The sequence below is a fragment of the Leptidea sinapis genome, chromosome 46 (genome assembly GCF_905404315.1).
Source record: "Leptidea sinapis chromosome 46, ilLepSina1.1, whole genome shotgun sequence".
Classification (NCBI taxonomy): domain Eukaryota; kingdom Metazoa; phylum Arthropoda; class Insecta; order Lepidoptera; family Pieridae; genus Leptidea; species Leptidea sinapis.
In genome coordinates, this window is record NC_066310.1 from 2,283,763 (window position 1) to 2,305,397 (window position 21,635).

Consider the following 21,635-nt stretch of genomic DNA (forward strand, 5'->3'; position numbering starts at 1 on the left):
TTTTTTTTAATACCAAGCAAGTACTTATAGATATAAATTCTGGTTTATTACCTGCCTTTGAACAATTGTAAGATTATAAAGAACCTGTTAGTGTTATGTAGGTAGTACGTATGGGTAATCGTAATCCCCTAATTAGTAGGGGACCTATAATCAATAATACAATAAATAACAACAATGAATTTTTATAGATACTTACTTTATTTTTATATTCTACTAATTTTATGGGAAAAACAAATTTAAAATTACATGTTTTTTTGTACTTAACTGTTTTTTATTATCTACTATAAGCAACATTAAGTACATTCGCTTTCAAAGTTTCCGGGGAGCAGAGACTCGTAGAGCGAATTTGGGAAATCCAAGATGGCCGTCACATAAAATCTTTACTACAGTAAGGATATCGTTTACAAGATTCTTGGGGTGGCTAAAATCATATTCTATTATTATATATTGACATTTGTATATTTCATATAAATCATAGATATCTATAGGTCCATACATAGGTACCGATGATTTAAGGGTTCCTTACGTCCTAATGAAAAATCCTAAACCATAATACTTATGCTCACTAATTTTTCCGTCTGTGATGAAGGTAGGTAAGTACATCTAATCCAATCATATTAATGAGATATTAATATTTTTTGAATTCTTTTTATTTAATCTATATTTTAGGAATATACCTAACATGATGTATGTGTGATGAAAACTGACAATGTAGGTATGTTATCTGAATAAAGGCTTGTATTATTTTATTATTGTTATTTAAAGGAATTTTAATATAAATACTAAGTCATCTTCTCGCTGAAGTATGAAACGACCATAAACTTAGTATACTAGCGAAATAGCCGAACCTTGTGTGAGAATGAGATAACTTACACAAAAACCTAGGTGTGACAAAGAGACGAAACAGACGGACCGTGAAACTGTTTTAAAACAATTTAGTATCCATTAGTCTCCTGTCAAATTGCGCCGCATTTTATTTTAGTGCTTATATCGTATTTCGTAATTGTCCTGTGTTTTAACGGGTTAAATAAAAAAAATAATGTTGTCGTGTCATGGTTTAGATTGTGTTGTTTTCTACAGCAACAATCCAAATAAAGAAACATTTCACAGTTAAAAACTGATTCTTCTGTACTGCTTTCATGGTGCTTATTTTCGTAGAACATATTCACTAAAATATTTCATATTATATTTTGTATATCTACCCAGTAAATACTCTATTTTCTAAAGATTACGTATATATTATATATAGAGATATTAGAAAATAAAATATAGTATACGTGAATATGACGCCATTTATCAATATTTGTCTATAGGGATTGACCCAAAACAAAATACTACACACACATGAACATTTTATATTTAGTCTAATCGTAATGAGGAGATTTGTTTGTCTGTTAGGCTATTTTATTAGGTTTATGCAATTGACACCCCAACATCGATCTCTATTACCTATATTATGTTATATTAATTTATTTTCTATTGCTACCCACATTTTCATCTTTACCTCTTTGTACGCTTAATTGCAAGCATATCTTTGCGCAATCGGTTGTCTAATGCTGTTGATTTGCAACTACTACTCAATCAGTTCGTAAAACTCAATTAGCGTCTCATTATTTTTTCTCACTTACATAAATAACCTTGCGAATGATACCCAACAACCTTATCATTATTATAGTCATGGATTATAAATCATGAGGTGTTGCCCAGGGGCCGCTGCTTGGTCCCTTGCTTTTCAAGATTTATTTATTTTATATAGCTGCCACTGAAGTGGCACGGTTTTGTCACAAGACCCAAGGCAAAACCAAACGTGTGGTGGCTTTACTCCTTTAATGTGCCTCGCGAAGACCTGGTGTGGTAGAACCCGATAATACTCTCCTAGACGATCGGTTTATTGTCCTAACAGCTGTTGAAATCAGTCGACGCCTTCAAGCGTCACTTGCGGGTGGTCGTCAGCGAGCATTTAGTTAGAAGATGAATACATTCGCTCGGGGACTAGTGCGGATTCCAGAATTGCTCAGGCATCCTCGAGTCGAGCAACTTATTGCAACATTCGAGATGATTTTGTTTACGGATAAGAGTAAGGTTCCGTTGAGAAAGGGTAATGTGGAAATTGTTGAAATAGAGAAAGCGTTTTACCTAAAAGTACTTACGTGTCAGACGCGTAGATTAACAATATACTAGCGCGACAAAAAATATTGAAAACGTAAGCGAATCTAATGTTACTGTAAATGAGTTTGATTGGCAAGTCTTAAATACTAATGCTTAAAATTAACTTCTGAGTATTTTGTATTAAATTAGGTAACACATTACCGGTCTGTCAGGTCGTTTCTACGCTAGTATATTCTAAGTATATGCTCGTTAACAATGAGGAGTCCGTAATTGTCTTGGGAGAAGTACAGATCCCCAGCATAAATTTATTATAGCAAACACATACATACCTATATGAATTTTCCGTTTTCCGATAAAGTAAAATATCTGGGACTCACTTTAGGTCAAAAACTTACCTGGAATAGTCAAGTGGACGATATTGTGCAAAAGGCAAAATTTGCCTTAAGTAGTTGTTGTCGTCTCGTCGCCCAAAAATGGGGCCTAAGCCCAACATGGCTGTACACAGCCATTGCAAGACCACTTATATCGTATGGCTCTGTGGTCTAGTGCAGAAAAATTGTCCAAAATACCGTATTTGCCAAGCCAGTAACAGTAATTGCTTCAAAGAACTGCATGCGCAATAACAACAAGATGGCTCTCCGGAGATGCGTCTCAAAGATGTTCCCGGCGGCACTAAATGCACTCCTGAACCTGCCAAACCTATATCTACAAAAGGAGGCGAGGGCCAGCAGGCATAGAGAATGACCCATATGCGGACGAACTGGCTCTCAAACACGCTGCGGCTATTTGAGCAATCCTGATAAATGATGAGCATGAGCAATACTGAGAACTTCTATTTTAGACATGGTGAGGGACACCACGCTGCCTGCACCACCAGAGAGGACTGGTTAATCAATCGAATTCTTGAAAAAAAGTGAGCCTTAAATGGTATACCGATGGATCCAAGTAGGGATGTTATGGTGGCTGTGGAATCTTCGGACAGTGCCCCAATTAGTGAATAAAGGCTTCGTCGGCAAGTGTATTTTTATACACTCACATAGTCAGGCGGCTCTATCCACATAGACTTGAACAGAACATTCTTAAAACTTGTAGAAAACTGCCGAACTTTATGGAATAGTCTGACAAACTTGCAAGAATTGTTGCTAAAAGCAATCAAATTGGCCCTAATTATGAATGAACAGTGGCATTAAACACTGGAGCAACACTTCGGGCTTTAAACTGTTCAATATTTATTCTATGCAAAAACCTTAATCCAAGTCTTCAACAAGAAGGCTGCGCATGAGTTACTAGGGCTAAGTAGGGCAAACTTACGCATTCTAACTATGACACTAACGGGGCACTGCAGGTTAAAGAAAACGTCTCTCAATCTTAGAGCGTGTGGATTCTGTAATAGTGCAGAAAACAAAATCATCTATTTGTGAAGTCCAATTCCTCAAGCAAAAGAGATACGTCAGCTCCCAGCAAAATATATAATAAGATTCATCAAAATAATCAATCTTAGAATCATATTGGTCGCAGTGAAACAGGGCTGCACTGAACTGTACCAAAGCTTTTTCACAAACCATAACCATACATATATGAAAACTCGTCAAATAAAACCACCTCATTTATATCTAGTGTTATTTAATTTCAATGTACAAGTAAGAACGTTATTTGACAGTGACGGAGATGACGCGTACGTCGTCATACGGCTTGTCAGTCTTGGGGTTGGTCTTCACGTTGCCGATGTTATGCACCACCTCCATACCACGGACCACTCGACCGAACACCGTGTGCTTGTTGTCGAGCCAAGGCTGCACAGATAGAAAGTATATCTTTATTTGGAACAAACACTATAGATACAGGGAAACATTTACAAAATATAATAACAAATAATATAAAAAACATTTGAAAAACTTATCTATAGATATGAATATAATATACAGGCCTAGTATAATTTAATCTAATATACATTAAGAACACCCTTACCCTGTACTTTCCCCGGGGCGTAAAAAGAATAGGGTAGGGGCCAGGCCCATGGGTGTCGTAAGAGGCGACGAAGGGCTTTTTAGAAATGGGAGAGTCACGCTGCCGTCCTATGACGTCAGCACAATCGGGCCAGACTCGTCCGGGTTAATTACCACACTCGCACAGAATACCGGCGTGAAGTAGCGGCCTAGTGCCGCTATGTTTCGCATAGGTTAGTGTCGAGGACCGGAGGCCATCCCTTACACCTACCCCCTCCCCCCAACAAAATATGAGAGCGGTCCATAAAGAGATATTACCCCAGGAGGGTACAGGCTCTACCAGAGCCGGAGAATCCCTCCCCGAGCACTCTCGCCCGGGCTGCCCTTCGTATTCTGGGGTGGGCACAGAACCGCGCATGACCGAGGACAAACGAGGCAGAAACACCACGGCACCCCGCTCCACGCTTAACGTGGACTTTTGCAATATCAGGGGAATTCACTCCAATTTAAACGCCGTCCACCACCACCTTGAGACGGCGCAGCCGGCCTTGTGTTTCCTTACGGAGACGCAGATATCTCGACCTAGCGATACCTCATATTTAACTTACCCCGGGTACAAAATTGTACACAATTTTTTGCCTCATGCCGGGGTATGTGTGTACGTTAGGGAGGATATCTGCTGTCTCGGCAATTTTGAGGGTAGGGACCTGTCTACTCTCTGGCTCCGCGTAGATTTAGAGGACCGCGTCCGTATCTATGCGTGTGTCTACAGGTCCCATAGTGGTAACGCAGAAACCGATCATCTCATGGGCTGCGTTCAAGCGGCAATTGACGACGTGCTGGCACAGATCCCCTCCGCTGAAATCGTAGTCTTGGGTGATTTCAACGGGCACAATACCGAATGGCTTGGATCACGTACCACAGACTACGCAGGGCGATCTGTGCATAATTTTGCATTGGCGTATGGTCTGTCCCAGTTGGTTGAGTCGCCAACGCGGCTCCCGGATGTGGATAGCCACATACCGTCCTTATTAGATCTTCTGCTGACTACACATCCCAATGGTTACCAGGTCTTTGTCGACGCCCCTCTCGGAACGTCCGACCATTGCCTGGTTAGGAGTGTAGTGCCTATCCGACGCCAACGTCGCAGAACACCAGCGACCCGCCGCGTTTGGCACTATAAGTCAGCAGATTGGGATAGGATGCGTTCCTTTTTTGCATCCTACCCTTGGGGCAAGGTTTGTTTCCCTTCGGATGATCCTAGTGCCTGCGCCGTTGCAGTAGCAGTAGCGTCAGTTAAAGCAGCATCTGACTGCAAAAAACAGGCGTATCGAACTTGGGTTGCGCCGCTGGGCTCAAAGGATCCGAACTGCAAAGTTCTTAAGAGGAAATATAACCATGCCTCCAGATTTTTTAAGCGGCAAATCGCCCGTGCGAAGTCTAAGCACGTCGTCAAAATCGGCGGGCAGCTTTCCAGTTACCTGACCGGAACACGCAAGTTCTGGTCGTTGTCGAAAGCTGCTCTTGGTAACTTCAACCAACCGTCCATGCCGCCGTTGCACATGAGGAATGACACCCTGGCCCATACGGCAGGGTGATCTTCTGGTATACCTAACACATAGATGGGCGGCGGCTATTGAAAGCAAGGGGGAAGGCCTGGCAGTTAGCCTGGATATAGCGAAGGCCTTTGATCGTGTATGGCACAAGGAGCTCCTCTCAAAACTTCCATCATTTGGGCTTCCCGAGAGCTTGTGCAAGTGGACCTCCAGCTTCCTCACTGGGCGTAGCATACAGGTCGTTGTCGACGGATATTGCTCGAACCCGAAGCCCGTGAATGCTGGAGTGCCCCAAGGCTGTGTGTATCTCCTTCGCTGTTTCTTCTGCATATCAATGATATGTTGGACACCTCCAACATACATTGCTATGCGGACGACAGCACTGGTGATGCCATATACACGGGCCATGCAGGTCTCTCTCAGGAAATCGTCGACCAGTGCCGGGAGAAACTTGAGTCCTCTCTCGAGAAGGTCGCGGAATGGGGTAAATTGAACCTTGTCCAATTTAACCCCCAGAAGACTCAAGTTTGCGCGTTTACCACTAAAAAAAACCCCATTTGTCGTATCACCGCTCTTCGAGAACGCTTCTCTTAAAGCCGCGCCTAGTATCGGAATACTGGGTCTCGAAATCTTGAGCGATTGCCAATTCCGTGGCCATCTGGAGGGCAATGCCAAATTGGCTTCGAAGAAGTTGGGCGTCATCAATAGAGCACGGCAATACTTCAAGCCGGCCCACATTCTAGCGCTCTACAAAGCGCAGGTCCGGCCACACATGGAGTATTGCTGTCATCTCTGGTCTGGCGCACCCCAGTATCTGCTCGATCCATTTGACCGCGTGCAACGTAGAGCAGCTCGAATTGTCGGGGACTCAGTGCTCTGTGAACGGCTGGATCTCTTGGCGTTGCGTAGAGACGTCGCATCATTGTGTCTTCTACCGCATTTATCACGGGGAGTGTTCCGAAGAGCTGTTTAACCTGATTCCTGCCGCCGAATTCCACCTTCGCACGACACGCCACAAGTTAGGATATCATCCCCACCATCTGGATGTGTGGCGGTCCTCCACAGTGCGGTTTTCAAGGTGCTTTCTCCCTCGTACTACAAAGCTATGGAATGAGCTTCCTTGTGCGGTGTTTCCGGGACAATACGACATGGGTACCTTCAAAAAAAGCGCGTCCACCTTCCTTAAAGGCCGGCAACGCTCTTGTGATTCCTCTGGTGTTGCAAGAGAATGTGGGCGGCGGTGATCACTTAACACCAGGTGACCCGTACGCTCGTTTGTCCTCCTATTCCATAAAAAAAAAAGAACAATAAACACTAAAGCTAACCTTGATCAACAAAATACGAGGAACTACACCCTTTTTTCCCAAAATTACCAATAATTTGATGATTTTAGAATGTTTTCTTTAAGAAAATTAATAAAGAATTTGAATGGAAAAATTTTTTTTACTAAAATACCGACTCCGGACATAACCTTCAAAACAAGGCTCCTAATAATGGTGGAACACTGACCGTGGGCGCTAGCGTGATGAAGAACTGGCTGCCGTTGGTGTTGGGCCCCGCGTTGGCCATACTGACGGTGTAAGGTCGGTCGTGCTTCAGGTGCGGCTTGAACTCGTCCGGGAACTCTCCGCCCCAGATGCTCTCGCCGCCCGTGCCCGTGCCTGGATACATTCATATAACATTTAGTTAGGTACATAATTCATTAAATTAAAATTTTAGTTCAAAACTAATGACAACTTTATACAATCGAGCCGAGGATATTTGTACAGCCCTATCACAGGCTACGGTCTAATTGGACAATCACCATGGGCGATGCTTCTACAATATGATCCCAGAAAATATACAAAACAAATGTGTTACGAAATTTAAAAGAATTGTTAAAAAAGTTTGTGTGGGGAAGCTTATTATAACATAAATGATTTTCTTAATGACACCATGGACTGGGAATGAAGTGAACACCCTAAGGCTATTTAATTATAAATGTTATATTACATTGTAATCCATATTTTTGATATAAAAAAACCCTCGCTAAGTTTCTTGCGCCCGTTCTTCTCAAGTCTGAGGCAGTCTATTTTGAATGGGTGGTAGTTTTTGACGATCAATAAGTGATTTTGAATCCTATTTTGAAGAAAAATATTTGATTTTGAATATGTAGTGACCGCTCACCGGTGGGGTCTCCAGTCTGTATCATGAAGCCCTTGATGACCCGGTGGAACACGTGTCCGTTGAAGTATCCATTGCGCGCGTGCCCGCAGAAATTCTCCACAGAGCGCGGCGCGTCCTTACCGAACAGCCGGATGTGCACGTCACCCAGGGACGTGTGCAAGATGGCTTGCTCGTATATCCGTTGGACACCTGACAAATTATATATTGTACTAGCTGACCCAGCAAACGTTGTATTGCCGATATTAAAATCGCGATACAAAAGTAACTGTTGATCGTAGATGGGTGAAAATTTGAAGTTGTATGTATTTTTTAAGACTGACTCATAATCAAACAAATTTAAAAAAATATGTCAAAAAAATTAAAAAACAAAAATTCGTGTGGACCACCCTTAACATTTAGGGGGATGAAAAATAGATGTTGGCCGATTCTCAGACCTACTCAATATGCTCACAAAATTTCATGGGAATCGGTCAAGCAAATTCGGAGGAGTACGGGAACGAACATTGTGACACGAGAATTTTATATATTAGAAGATTATAAAAACAGCTCAAAAAAGAATACTTGGAGAGTTAAAGCTTCTTCTCTCTAGAGCGCCATTTGTTTTCGAAACGCTGGTAGTGATAGAAGTGACATCAAAAAGAATCCTTAAGGAATCTTTATTAAAAGCTTTATTATAAAGTTTTCGTTTAATTTAATTTTTAAATTAGTTTACTGGCAGATTAAGCGTATCATTTGGGAGTTTATTATAAAAGCGTATACATTGCTCTTTAAATGATTTATCAACTTTATGGAGCCTGGTAGTGGTAACAAACAGCGACCTTATTTCTGGTATAAACTTATGACTATCGCTATTTTTCATAAACAAGTTAATATTTCTGATTGACATAGACATTCTGTATTGCGTAACGTACCCTGCCCCTCCGTGGCTGAGATGATGTCCTCCTTGGACGGCTTCTCATTAAACACGTCCCGGTCCGTCTCCAGCGACTTGACGTCGTCGGGCCCGCGCCGGGTGAACATGTAGAAGCGGTTCTTCTTGTAGGCCGTGCAGAACAGCGTGGGGTCCGTTTTGATGTTCAGCAGCGTGGGGTTCTCGGAGCCCTCCATCTCTAACGTGGTTGCTACTTTTGATTGGTTTGTCCTCCCCTGAAAATATGAAAAACTAGCTTTTACTCGCGTCTTCGGCCGCTTTACAAGCGTATCGCGCTCCCAAAGGAACTCATGAAAAAATATATCATATTTTGTGTGAAAAATGTCTATTAATATTGATATCTCTAATTAATACTTCAATTTAGACGGCAGGTAAATAAAAACTTTTAACTTATATAAAATAAAAGTAGTGTTCTTCCATCGAACAGCATTATATTACAAATATTGCTTATTAGATAATATTAATTACTTATAACCATGTGTTGCCTTTAGTAAGGCAGTACGCGAGTAACCATTGATCGGTCCGGTCCTAGTTACCGTTAACCATTTGTCTATAACCATTACAGGACTGGTCCAAGTAGCCATTTTAACCAATTAATAGTAGAGATCCGCGTACTCACAAGTAGAACCAATAATTATAGTTATTTAGCAAGTGTCATAGATTGATTTAGTATCTTAAGTAAATAAATACTTTTACCATAAAACCAATATATATATATATCTACCCCTAAGTGCAGCCCTTTTCAAGTAGGTTATATAATATTATATTAAATGTAGGTAAGCGACTATACACAATAAAAAATAATGATTTGTGAAAACTTGTAAATAGCTTTCTGTTTTATAATAGATTATTTTTTTAAATGTACCTGTAAGTTGTAAAATAAAATAAACCAAAAAACAATAAAAAAATAAGAAGTGAGAGCAACAAAACTATCAACTCAGTTGATTGGTCTCTAATTCGAAGTGCCCTGAAAGACGGACAGACAAAAGGGCGACCCTAATATTATGATGATCGATTCATTAGTTGAGGTGTGTATAAATATTAGTAAGGATGAGCCAGTCCTTGCATTATATTATTATATTGAATCAGCATCATTATTTTTTATGTGAAACGTCAAAAGACCAGCGCCAATCATAAATCATGCGACGCCAATCGAAGTTTTACTTTTTTAAATTACTATAAACTATTACAGATACTGTTTAGACTCCCAAACGATGGTCGTAATGCGTTATTAGCACTACAATACATTTTAACGTAGAAAGCTTGGCTGAACACCTGGTAAGTTTATTGATGCTTGTGTTGGTAACTGGTGACCAGCTTCACGCCCAGCAGGTCTCACCTGGAAGAGCGCGAGGTGCAAGGCGCGCAGGTTCTCCGGCTTGCCCAGCATGCTCGCGCACCTGTTGGTTGTTATGTTGACCAGCTTCACGCCCAGCAGGTCTCACCTGGAAGAGCGCGAGGTGCAAGGCGCGCAGGTTCTCCGGCTTGCCCAGCATGCTCGCGCACCTGTTGGTTGTTATGTTGACCAGCTTCACGCCCAGCAGGTCTCACCTGGAAGAGCGCGAGGTGCAAGGCGCGCAGGTTCTCCGGCTTGCCCAGCATGCTCGCGCACCTGTTGGTTGTTATGTTGACCAGCTTCACTCCCAGCATGGTCGCGTACGCCACGAAGTGACCGCTGCTGTCGAACACTATGTTCGCCAACTGGGCCGCCTCGGACTTTTCAAGATCACGTTCTGCAGCCATCCTACAATATTTGTTTTCATTTACAAGCAAACTTTCTCAGTGTGAAGTACAAAAATATATTTAATCAACTGATTCTTTTCTCAGATTTGCATTACCTAATTTTTTTATAAATAAATTCAGTTAATATGTAAGAGTTGATAAAAGATTTGTATTTTTAATAGGAAAGAAATATGATTATTAAGTGGAGCCACCAGAATTAACAAAATTAAGGATTTTATAGTTTGATAAAAGCAGTTTATAGTTTGATAAGTGAACAAGCGAATATAGCACATGAGGATTAGCTAACATATCAGAGCCAAAAAAGAAAGGTGGTATCAACACAACTAACCGTCTGCCAAACTCCATATTAGGCAACTGCTGGGTCTGATGCTGCAGCTCTTGAAACCTCTGCAGGCTCTCATCAAGAACTTTGAACAGCTTCCCAGTCAAGAAGTGGAAAATTCTAACCTGTTCAGATAGAATGAATTTTTATTGAGAACTGTGAATTTTGTAACCCATGAGGAAATAAGGTTTGGTAAGACTTGGGTCAGTGGACAATTTATTTCGAAGCATATAAATCGCCCAACAAAAAACTTACTAACTCGACCCAACCAAGTAGTAGGCATAAAAGTAATAATAATATAATAGTAGACATAGAATAAACATAAAAATTATGTTTATTCATCGTGTTAACATTATGAATGTCACAGTTTCTAGAAAATTCCTCAATGTGCTTATGAACATATGCAACAGTCAAAATGTTTATTTCATTAAATTTTTCTCTTAATGATTCTTTAGGACCTAGGTTATAAATCGCGTGAATAGCCCTCTTCTGCATCACAAAGATGGTATTCATATCGGCCGCACTGCCCCATAACAATATACAATAGGACATAATACTATGAAAATAACTAAAGTATACTAGTCGCGCCGTATCTATGTCAGTTAACCGTCTAATTTTCTTAACTGCATATGCTGCAGAACTAAGCCTATTCGCCAATCCTTCAATATGGGGGCCCCATTGCAATTTGGAATCAAGAGTAATGCCAAGAAATACAGCAGATTCCACTGGTTTTACCACCTCTCATATGTTTAACATGTGATTTATACTGTATTAGCAAACTAAAAGAAAAATTTATAGAATTCATATCTTTAAAAAATTGCATAACAAAAATAGGTATAATCCTCACAGCTCACATTAATAATAATATAATACATAAATAATACAACAACAAAATATGAATATACTCATGTATACTACTCATACCACCAGCAATAGAATCATTGTGAGGATAATTGGAAACTTATTCAGAATGATTTATGTCATTTCGTTACGCACTTTGAAATGTGAAGACATTTAAGAGCACAGATTGACAGATATATTTCAATTACATTATTTGTAAATATATTTAAAAAAATTAATGAAAAGCACACTGACTTTATAATTAATGTATCTAGTTTTTAAAACACCCTTTTTATTAATTTAGTGTCTTAATTGAAGCATACTAACAATTTTATAATGAAAAATCGTCACAGCGGCACGTCGTCAGTAGACCACGCCCACAAGTTCACGCACGCGCGCTGTTAGGCGTGTTATTTTAAAGCCGAATGAATATGGATTGTAATATACATGACATTTCATAGGAATCTCATTGTGGTCCAAGATACCTAAATACACTTATATTAATTTGAACCATAGACACCTATATATAGAATACGCAGGTAGCGTTTAGACGACCTGACACCCCGTTAATGAGTGGTTTAATGGTGCTGGTGGTTTAATATTCAAAATACTAAGTAACTAAGAGACTTGTCATTGAAAATCGGTTACAGTAAGAAAAGATAAGCTTCCCTTTTTATCTTGCTGTATCTCCGCTGGACATGTTCTTCCCGGTATTTGCCTCTTTTTAGACTATCCTAGTTGTTGACGCCCAGCATGTTAGTTACAAAACACAAACTAAAACGTCGCTTTGACACAATATGTTCCATTGCCTCAGCGTCGCAGGTCGCCGGCGTGACTTAATCATTAAAATATATACTAGGTACTTCTAGCCGACCCACATTCCAGCGCTCTTCAAAAAGTAGGTCCGGCCACATATGGAGTATTACTGTCATATCTGGTCTGGAGCACGTAGAGACCTGATCCATTTGACCGTGTGCAACAAAGAGCAGCTCGCATTTTCGGGAACCCAGCGATCTGTGAACGATAAGCTCACTTTGCGTTGCATAGAGACCTCATTGTGTCTCTTCTATCGCATTTATCACGGGGAGTGTTCTAAAGAGCTGTTTCACCTAATTCCTGCCGCCGAATTCGACATTCGCAGGAAACGCAACAAATTAGGATATCCTTCCAACCATCTGGATGTGTGGCGTTCTTCCACAGGGCGGTTTTCAAGAAACTTTCTTCCAGATACGACCAAGCTATGGAATGAGCTTCCTTGTGCGCTGTTTCCAGGATAAAACTACATGGATACGCGTACACTTTTCCAAAGAGCCGGTAACGTGCCCGTGATTCCTCTGGTATTGCAAGAGAATGTGAGCGGCGGTGAATAAAAAAATATATCGATAGACTGTTATACGAAAGCGCTCTTGTTGTAAAATATAAACTAACAAAATTAAATTTAATACCGATGCAAAGTTAAAACAGTCTAGTATTAGACGCGTTCTTATTCCAACACATGTCATATCGGTCTGCAGACATTACCTTTCGATCAAAGCTAATGGATGCCATCTTCTTTCCATCTGGAGAGAAATCCAGAGCAGTAGGATATGTTTTGTGCTTCACAAAGTCGAACAGGTCGGTGTCAAGTTTCGATGTGAATTTTATGTTTTTGGGAAACTGGTATTCGTGTTTAGGTCCAGTCCAATATTCTATTATACCAGCCTGTAAACAAAATCGTAAGAGCTTATAATAACATTGCTTTATAGATGTTTATATCAAAAACTTTCCAATCTATAATTTTTTAAATAAAACACTTTAAAGGAATTAAAACGCCTGTAATTGTCTCGTTTTCAGGGGGACTGCAGATGAAATGAGTCAAAGCCTCTCCAGTCAATCTGTGTACAGCAAATAACACCTCCGAGGAAATAAATGGCGCTAAACTTCAAAAACAAAATCTGGAAAAGTCTTGAAACGTCGGGTTAACTAAAATAAAAATGTAACTTTTACGCAAAAATCTAATGTAAAACCGTTACAATTACACGCGTTTTAATCCTTTAAAAGTGTTTTATTTAAATGTGTAACACTCGCGTTAATCAAAGAAAACACAATCTATATTTTTTTAAGTATTAGGATAACAGATTTGTGTTTTCTACTTCTAGTAAAATGTTGGTTTGGCCAATTGGAAAGGTTGTGGTCAAAAGAGCATCCCTGGGATGACCTAATTGAAGATCAAGATATAGTCCACATCAGAAGTAGCAAAAAACTGGCGTTAGAACCCGGCAGGTCAAAAGTACGACACAAGACAGTGTGGCGTACCTAGAGTTGGAGGTTACTCCAGTTTGAGTTCCTCAGCGTAGGAAGCAAGAGTCTCCAAAGCATTATCATTATCAACAAAACAGAAAAATCCAAATGTTAGGTTTTAAATCAATATCTCACTCATTTCATTGGCCTTAAGACATGCGTTCACAACCTTTAAAGATTTTTTAAATCCCACTTTGGAGACTAGCTAAATATTGTTAGATAAAACTATCATAGCTTAATCAGCCTTTACTCCACCCACCTTACTTTATGTAAATACATTTATACTATGTTGCTAAGTTACTATTAGAATACACTTGTATTTTCAAGAGAACCTCTCAGTTCGAGCGCTCGGTAAGATCTGCCTAAAAACTGTACCTCCATGTCTAACGTGGACAATTTAATTAAAATGACCGAAGATTACCGAATATCAAATCCTTCATTTCGTTCGTTACTCATACAAGTCAAATGAGATAATTACTGTTATTTTAATGAAATATATAATCTGGTGATTATCAGATGAAAAAAATCATGACAAACTGATAGCTTTTTGAGCCACACGGCACTCGGCCAATATGAAGAGCTGTCTTAAGGATTACTAATAATCCCACTACCTCTTTTTGCATTTACTTTGAGGTCCGTATATTTATCTACCTTATCTACGGAGACTGCAACTTCATACACAGAATTATATTTGATAGTGGCAACATCGTTCTGGTGGTGTGTGAATGTATGGAGTGGCGTCCCTGATGTCTGCATGCCGTCAAATATGTGGATCTTGTTACTACTCCTCTCCGAACTGAAAAATGAATATTAGAAGTAATTCATAACATTGGTCATTTATTGTTTATTTATTTTTTATTTAATACATCACAAAATCAACAGAACTAAATCTAAATTAGATTATAATAATACTATTGTAGAACTTACTTCTAATAATGGATTTGCAAATATTTATAATAAGACGTGGTATTAGTGCGCGTGTGGTATAGTGTAAGTGCGTCTGTGTGTGAATTTGTGAATAACTTTTAATTTATATCTTGCTTTAGATTTTTATTAACACTACTTATAAAGCAGGTCTTTACTGTTATTAAAAAGTTCAGTACTGTTCAATTGTTTATTATCCCACGCAACACCGCCCTGTCTTTGTACTTCCTACATCTTTACTCTTACCTACCTCCTTCTTTACACTTTCTCCTACTCTTTTTTTACACTTTCCCCTACTCTTTCTTTACACTTTAACTGCTTAAACACGACATACAATTATACATATGTTTTACAGACAATACAACCATGTTCTCGCCGGACGGCTATGTAAGACATTTCTAGTTTAATAAGTTCATTATAATTCTATTGCTGTCCAATCACATACAATTCAACCAAAATACTTTTTGTCTCCAACTCGACTCTTGACGACAACGTAACAACACCGCCGATCATCCCGCGGTGTCAGAGCTCTATGCCTGAAGTACAGTTCCGGCAGAAAACTGTTAGACGAGCTCTGTTTTCGTTGGAAGTAAGGAAGTCGAGCGGGTCGGATGGCATTTCTCCAATCGTGCTTGGAACGTGTGCCCCTGAATTGACGCCGGGATTAACGCGTTTATTCCGGCACTCATACTCAAAAGGCGTAGTCCCTGACTCATGGACGTCAGCACTTGTCCATTCAATCCAAAAAAGGAGACAGTTCGGATTCGGCTAACTGCAGGCCTATAGTTATTATCTCCCTGCTCTCCAAACCTATGGAGAGCATAATTAATGTAAATTTGTTAAAAAACATTCGGACTTATACTCAACACTACCAAATAACAAGCGAAATAATAGAAATTTAAACAAATTAAAAATTCCCCAAACAAGTATGTCATTAGTGTCATCGAGTCACCACATGGCAATAAAAATTTATAATAACATCCCAAACGAAATTAAAAATAAAGAGAAGCCTTCTCTATTTAAAAGACATCTTAAAAATTTTTAAGTTTCAAAATGCTTCTACGATTTACCCGAATTTTTTAATTACAAGTGTGAGAATTAGTTACAATATAGTATAAGAATGTATAAGACTTATTTATTTTATGTATAACGTTGCTGTGCCCTTGCAGGGCGTCACATATTGTCTACCCATTAATGTACCAACCACCCTACTGTAAAATGTGACTTGCAATAAAATATTTTGATTTGATTTGATTTGATAACCAGCTCTTGGTTATACCTAGAAGGTCACCAGTTGATCAACGACAGACAGTATTGCTTTGGCTATGGTCAGTCGGCAGGTAATATTTTGGTATACCTAACAAATATATAGTCGGCGGCTATCGAAACAAAGGGAGAAGGCCTGACCGTAGACTAAAACAGCATAAAAAAAGGAGTCTAGGAGCAAGTATAGGCAGAACTGTGTTGTCTCTAAGATACCCCATGTGCAATCCTCACATACCAACCGTTTCCAGTGTTTGAATTCACATTTATCTTTATTGCATTTATAAAGTTGGCAACACTCTTGTGGTTCCTCATGAAGATAGTAAAGTAAAGTAAAGTATGCATTTATTCATGACAACACAAAACATATATACATAGTAAAATTAACAAATAAAAAAAATGGCGTCATAAAAAGGACACCCACTCAGTATTTTTGGAAATGATTTCCAACACTGATTTTCAGTAGGTACCTACCAAGTCAACCTGTTGACAATAGCTGTAGACAACACGGTTCCCTTGTTATAGGTCTTAAAACTGACCATCCAAAAATAGTAGAAAAAAAAAAGAAACTAAAAGATTGAATTGGAAAGCGAGTTTAAAAGTATTTTAATTTTATTAAATAGGACATATTTTGATTTTTTATTTTATTTATTCATGCTGTTAATTTTTGATTTTATGCCTATGAACACTTTTGTTTCCCTAATAGAAAAGATTTCAGTTTGTTTTTAAAGGAGAACAAACTTTTTATAGTGTAGGCTGATCACATATCGTGAGGTGGAACACGGGTCATGCAATAAAAAAACAGACGTAAAAACTCACACAGCTAATGCAGATATGGGATCACCGGCAGAGTGTACCCACTCAGTACAATATGGCTCAAACTCAATTGGTATCATGTTGATCATATCTGAAAATACCATTAAAAGTAATCATTACCAGATATTCATCAATTGTTTTCTTTAGTAAACAACAACATTGTCACATATTTTTAAATAAATACATTAAGAATTGAATATAATAATAATATGTCTATAATAATATGAATTCTCTCAACATAAACAGCTTCACAGAGGTAGGCATAGCCTGTTATGTAGTTATTGAAATTACTGGGCTAATGAAAGGGCCACTCAAAGTTTTGGGATTTTACTAGAATCCTGAGCAGCATGGCTTATGATAAATTAACATCTTATTTCTCAAGGTGAAAGTCCAATTATTGTGATAGATCATAGAAGAAGAATTATTGGGATAGCTTATCAGTGTCAAAGTTTGTATCAAAGTCAAGTGAAATTTTTGTTACAATAACTTTATGTATAAAACTCTTTCAATATTAAATCTTAATTAAACAAATTCCATACAATAAATTAGGTAAAGTAGATAAAAACCGTGTTTGTTTTATGTATTTATAATTTAATTTTTATTGTAGAAATATAATAACATAATTTCACTCTCAATAATATCAACCGTTAACCATAAATAGTTTATGAAATACAGCCCATTGAGAGACAGAGTAATAAATGATATGTATGTTGTTATCAGGGTCTAATTGGCATCCCAAATCTGGAAATGGAATGGAATGTCTTCCAGAAACTATTTGTCTATTTAAGTCCAAATAGATCTGCAAATGGCCTACCTTATTTTAATTGAGATTTAGTCATAAAGAGTAGCCTTAGTCTATGTCTCCTATTTTACGCCGTACGCTGCGTCACAATGCTTACTATATAAATGTACTGTTGTGGTCTCTTTTACACGTCGACACTGGCGTGTTGACGCCGTACGCGGCATCCGAACACTGTTCGCCACGTCTCTAGTCATTTCCAACCATTGCAGCGTGAAGGTTGTTGCTCCCGGCACACAAAATGATGAGGTTTGATGAAGGAAAGGATGAGTTGATGATTGAATCAGTAAAATTTTTTAATGCAGTGTATGATAAAAGTGACAAGAATGATAAAAACAATATTTATATGCATCAATGTAGGGAAAAAATTAGTGATGCAGTCGGATCTCCTAGGAAGTTTTGTCTTGTGCCTCTTCTTCTTGTAACAAAAATACCATTAAAAGTTTCACCAAATCCATCGCGTAACCACTACCGCACGTGACCGCTCGCGAGTAGCCACTGAGCCACCTGCCAGACGTATTGACCGCCCGCGTTGTGTGTTGCGTTCAGACGTTGGAAGACACGGAATTAAACGTTGACGCTAACACCAGACGCCGCGTAGGACATAAAATAGGAGACCATAGTGCAATTCAATAATAAGTTCAATTTAGTTATTAATTAATAAGTACCTAAACCCATCCATCCTTGCAAATAAAATTATTTAAACATACCAAAGTTCACAACATCAAATACTTTCACAGTCTTCTCCGAGGACACTGTACAGAGCAGTGAGCCTGTAGTATTTGTGCAGATGTGGCTAATTGGTACCAAGTGACTACGGAAATGCTTCACAAATTCTATACCTTCATCCTGAAATAACAGAGCATATACAATAACTCGAAACTTCTTACTAAGTAGAACATTTAAATAAGAATATCAAATGCTTATAACATAGAGGATCTTATATTAACAAGATCATAGTGTAACATAAACTTTTTTGAAAAAAAAAAATGGGCTCTATTGATATTAGATTACAGTAATAACAGTTGTAAAAGGGATTTGCTGCAACAAAATAAAATCAATATTATTTACTAATGTAACAACTCTTTTGTTCTTTAATTAAGTCAAACTCAATTTATTTTATTTTGATTTTTAAGAAATTACTCATTTTGACAAAAAAATAAGGTAGTTCTTAAAAAAATAAAAATTAATATCGAGTGTAGCCTCCACTGGCTGAAATAACTGCTGCAATTCTTCATGGCATGCTTTGGACCAGGTTTTTTAAGGGTTCTCCCAGGGAATATGCTCCCATTCTGCCGTAATACCAATTTTAAGATCTCAGATGTTCTGTGGGGCTGGGTGCACAGCTCTTTGATAATAATTCACATAATCTTATGGAAAGAACTACTTTACATGAAACAGATCCTTGGTGTGATAACTAGTCATGTGATCATATACATAAGTGACCATAAAAATCCACAAATTAACTGAATTTGCAAAGCAGAAATTTAAATGTCATTTAGCATTTTTTACAAGGTATCATTAGTGATTCAATCTAAAACACTACTATTATTAATATTAATTAACATGTCTGGAGGAAGACTTGAATCTAGTCTATAAAGTTAAGTAATTTATTTAATTATAAGATTTTGATAAGACTGTAACTCAAGTTATTAAACGCTTTAACACTTTACCCATTTGAGTGTTGTTATTATAAAATAAAAAATGTCTATTTTCACCTGCAATACCAGTTATATTTAATTAAATAGTAATTCCAGTTATGAGTTAATAATTTTATTTTAGTAAAAATGTACCTGTTTTTTCCAGAATTTCAAATGGCCATCCTGACTAGCTGTTACAATGAAATCGGTTTTGGTAACAACAATGTGAGTCACAACATCACGATGCATATAACTTCTCTCATAAGTTTCAGAACAAGGAAGGTTCTCCAGATACAATGATTCAAATTGTAGAACTGTAAAATATATAAATAAAAATTACTGTAAATGCTGTTGATTTATTTCGATAACAGATGAAGGGTGGACTAACAGTTAAACCTTTTCTTTTCTTCAGTTTGGGTTTTGATGCTTCAGAAGGCATAGGACCAATCCAATCTTCACCATCATCTTCTTTTTCTGATTCAGGCTTTGCAGGGCTTTCTTCATCTTTATGACTATTTGGACTACATGGTCTCTTTTCTCCCAACATTTTATAGGATCGTTTATTATTTTATATATACAATGTACAAAATAGACAATTTAAAATAAACAAATATATAAATATTAATATTTGTATTTAAATTGATCAAAAGTGTGCAAGTATTTACGCTAACAGGACACAATCAAAATTAAGCTTTAAAGTTAAAACTACCTAACCAAGGTACAACATTTACAATTTATATTTTACTTTATTAAATATTCTGTACAGGTATTTAATAATTTACAAAATAATAAACAAAACAATTATCACAGGATCTCATGTGTACCGTTTTAGTTGACACATGACATTGTGATTTGTGACATGAATGTTGACGGATTACTTTTTTTTAATTTTTAACGACTAAATAATATGTATTTTACTCTACATACCAACCAATGATTGTAAAACGGCTAAAATGTGTTAAACATTTATTTACAAGTTTCAAATATCTGACGAATATATTATGGGTCTACTAGTTAGTGATTGGTTTACTTAACAAAACACCATAGTAACAGTAGACACATGTACCAGTTCGAAAACTTCTTGCAAACGTTCGAAATGACACACTCTGAAATTTGTACAAAGGTGGAAGAAAATGTTGTACTTTCACAATTATTATTAATCAAATCAGCACTTGTGGCATTCCAGCCTCAAGAAATGGAAAGAAGATGTCATATTTGTAATTAACACTCCCGAAAACCTCGAAAATGATACCTATATTGATTATATTGAAAACGTCACATCCGCCATCTTGGATCTCAAAATAAATGTTATATTCGGAATCGACACTCCCAAAAGTGTCGTAAATGACACCTATATTGAATTTATTGAAAAACGCCACATCCACCATCTTGTCTCTTGAAATAGATGTCATATTCGGTATCAACACTCCCGAAAACCTCGAAAATGCTACCCATATTGATTTAATTGAAAACGTCACATCCGCCATTTTGGATCTCGAAATGGATGTCATATTTTTAAATGAATCTCACGAAAACCTCGAAAACGATGATTGTTGGTCTAGTCTACATGTTCGTTGGATGACTGAAGACAAGAATTTCTTAAGACTGTGGTAGAAGTGAAACTTCAACGGACAAAGTTTAAAAACAACTATTTCAAAGTTTCCCGTCAATATTTCAAATAATATATTTCAAAGAAAATTAAAAAAAAAACATTCAATAAAATTTTGTTAAAAATATTAAAACCAAGTATTACAAAATAAATATTTCTAACAAACAATTTCCAAAAGTATTAGCTATAAATATATTTAAAAAATCTTACGCTCTTTTTTATGTTACGAACATATTTTGCCGTCTAGGGTATACCTCCACAACGCCCCACATGGAACTTCGTTCCAAAAATACAGTCGAATTGAAAACCCTCTTCCTCTTTTGAATTCGGTAAAAAAATATAACATATTGTAACATATTTAATCAAGTAGGCTTAGTTTCCATACTGATAAATATGTCTACTGTGCCATCTTACAAAGAATTTATTTTTAGTCTACTTCCTTCATAATCAGGGTGCAATACAAGGATGCGTATCGTATCCTGATGAAGTTGTCTCGGTACTGTAGCGCGTCGGCCATGTTCGCTGAGGTAGAGTAGTTACCGGATTTCTTTGCGATCATGAGATCGCGTATCGCAACATTCTGGAGCCGATTGCGAGAATCCAAGAATTAGATCCTGAGTATGCTGGCCGGGTGTCTTGATTGCTCAATTCACAAGCATTGGCGTTCAGTGCACCAGGAGGCTAATAGGAA

The 21,635-nt window shown here is 37.8% G+C and overlaps 1 protein-coding gene across 3 annotated transcripts; it reads right to left on the reverse strand.

The window, feature by feature from the left end:
* Positions 1 to 3,715: 3,715 nt before the first annotated feature.
* LOC126977941 (peptidylprolyl isomerase domain and WD repeat-containing protein 1) lies at positions 3,716 to 20,171 on the reverse strand. 3 transcript variants are annotated; one of them, XM_050826639.1, is made up of 12 exons: positions 19,732 to 20,160; positions 19,489 to 19,649; positions 18,406 to 18,544; positions 16,900 to 16,987; positions 14,545 to 14,689; positions 13,135 to 13,314; positions 10,780 to 10,898; positions 10,260 to 10,452; positions 8,689 to 8,923; positions 7,778 to 7,966; positions 7,121 to 7,272; positions 3,716 to 3,902 (listed from the first exon to the last, which is right to left on the reverse strand). In XM_050826639.1, exons 1-12 carry the CDS (start codon positions 19,880 to 19,882, stop codon positions 3,759 to 3,761), a joined length of 1,896 nt encoding a protein of 631 aa, XP_050682596.1. In that variant the 5' UTR covers positions 19,883 to 20,160; the 3' UTR covers positions 3,716 to 3,758. The 3 variants fall into 3 exon arrangements, with proteins under 3 accessions (XP_050682596.1, XP_050682597.1, XP_050682598.1); XM_050826640.1 differs by having other exon boundaries at positions 19,724 to 19,869; XM_050826641.1 differs by lacking the exons at positions 3,716 to 3,902; positions 7,121 to 7,272; positions 7,778 to 7,966 and having other exon boundaries at positions 8,778 to 8,923; positions 10,321 to 10,452; positions 19,732 to 20,171.
* Positions 20,172 to 21,635: the final 1,464 nt, after the last annotated feature.

Bases quoted from the DNA above. Each gene is read 5' to 3' on its own strand.
- LOC126977941 (XM_050826639.1), bottom strand. From the start codon at position 19,882: ATGTTGGGAGAAAAGAGACCATGTAGTCCAAATAGTCATAAAGATGAA. The intron at 16,988-18,405 runs GTATGTTTAAAT...TGGTATTTTCAG, and splicing joins ATTTGATGTTGTGAACTTTG to ATATGATCAACATGATACCA. The intron at 14,690-16,899 runs GTGAGTTTTTAC...TTCATTTTTCAG, and splicing joins CCCATATCTGCATTAGCTGT to TTCGGAGAGGAGTAGTAACA.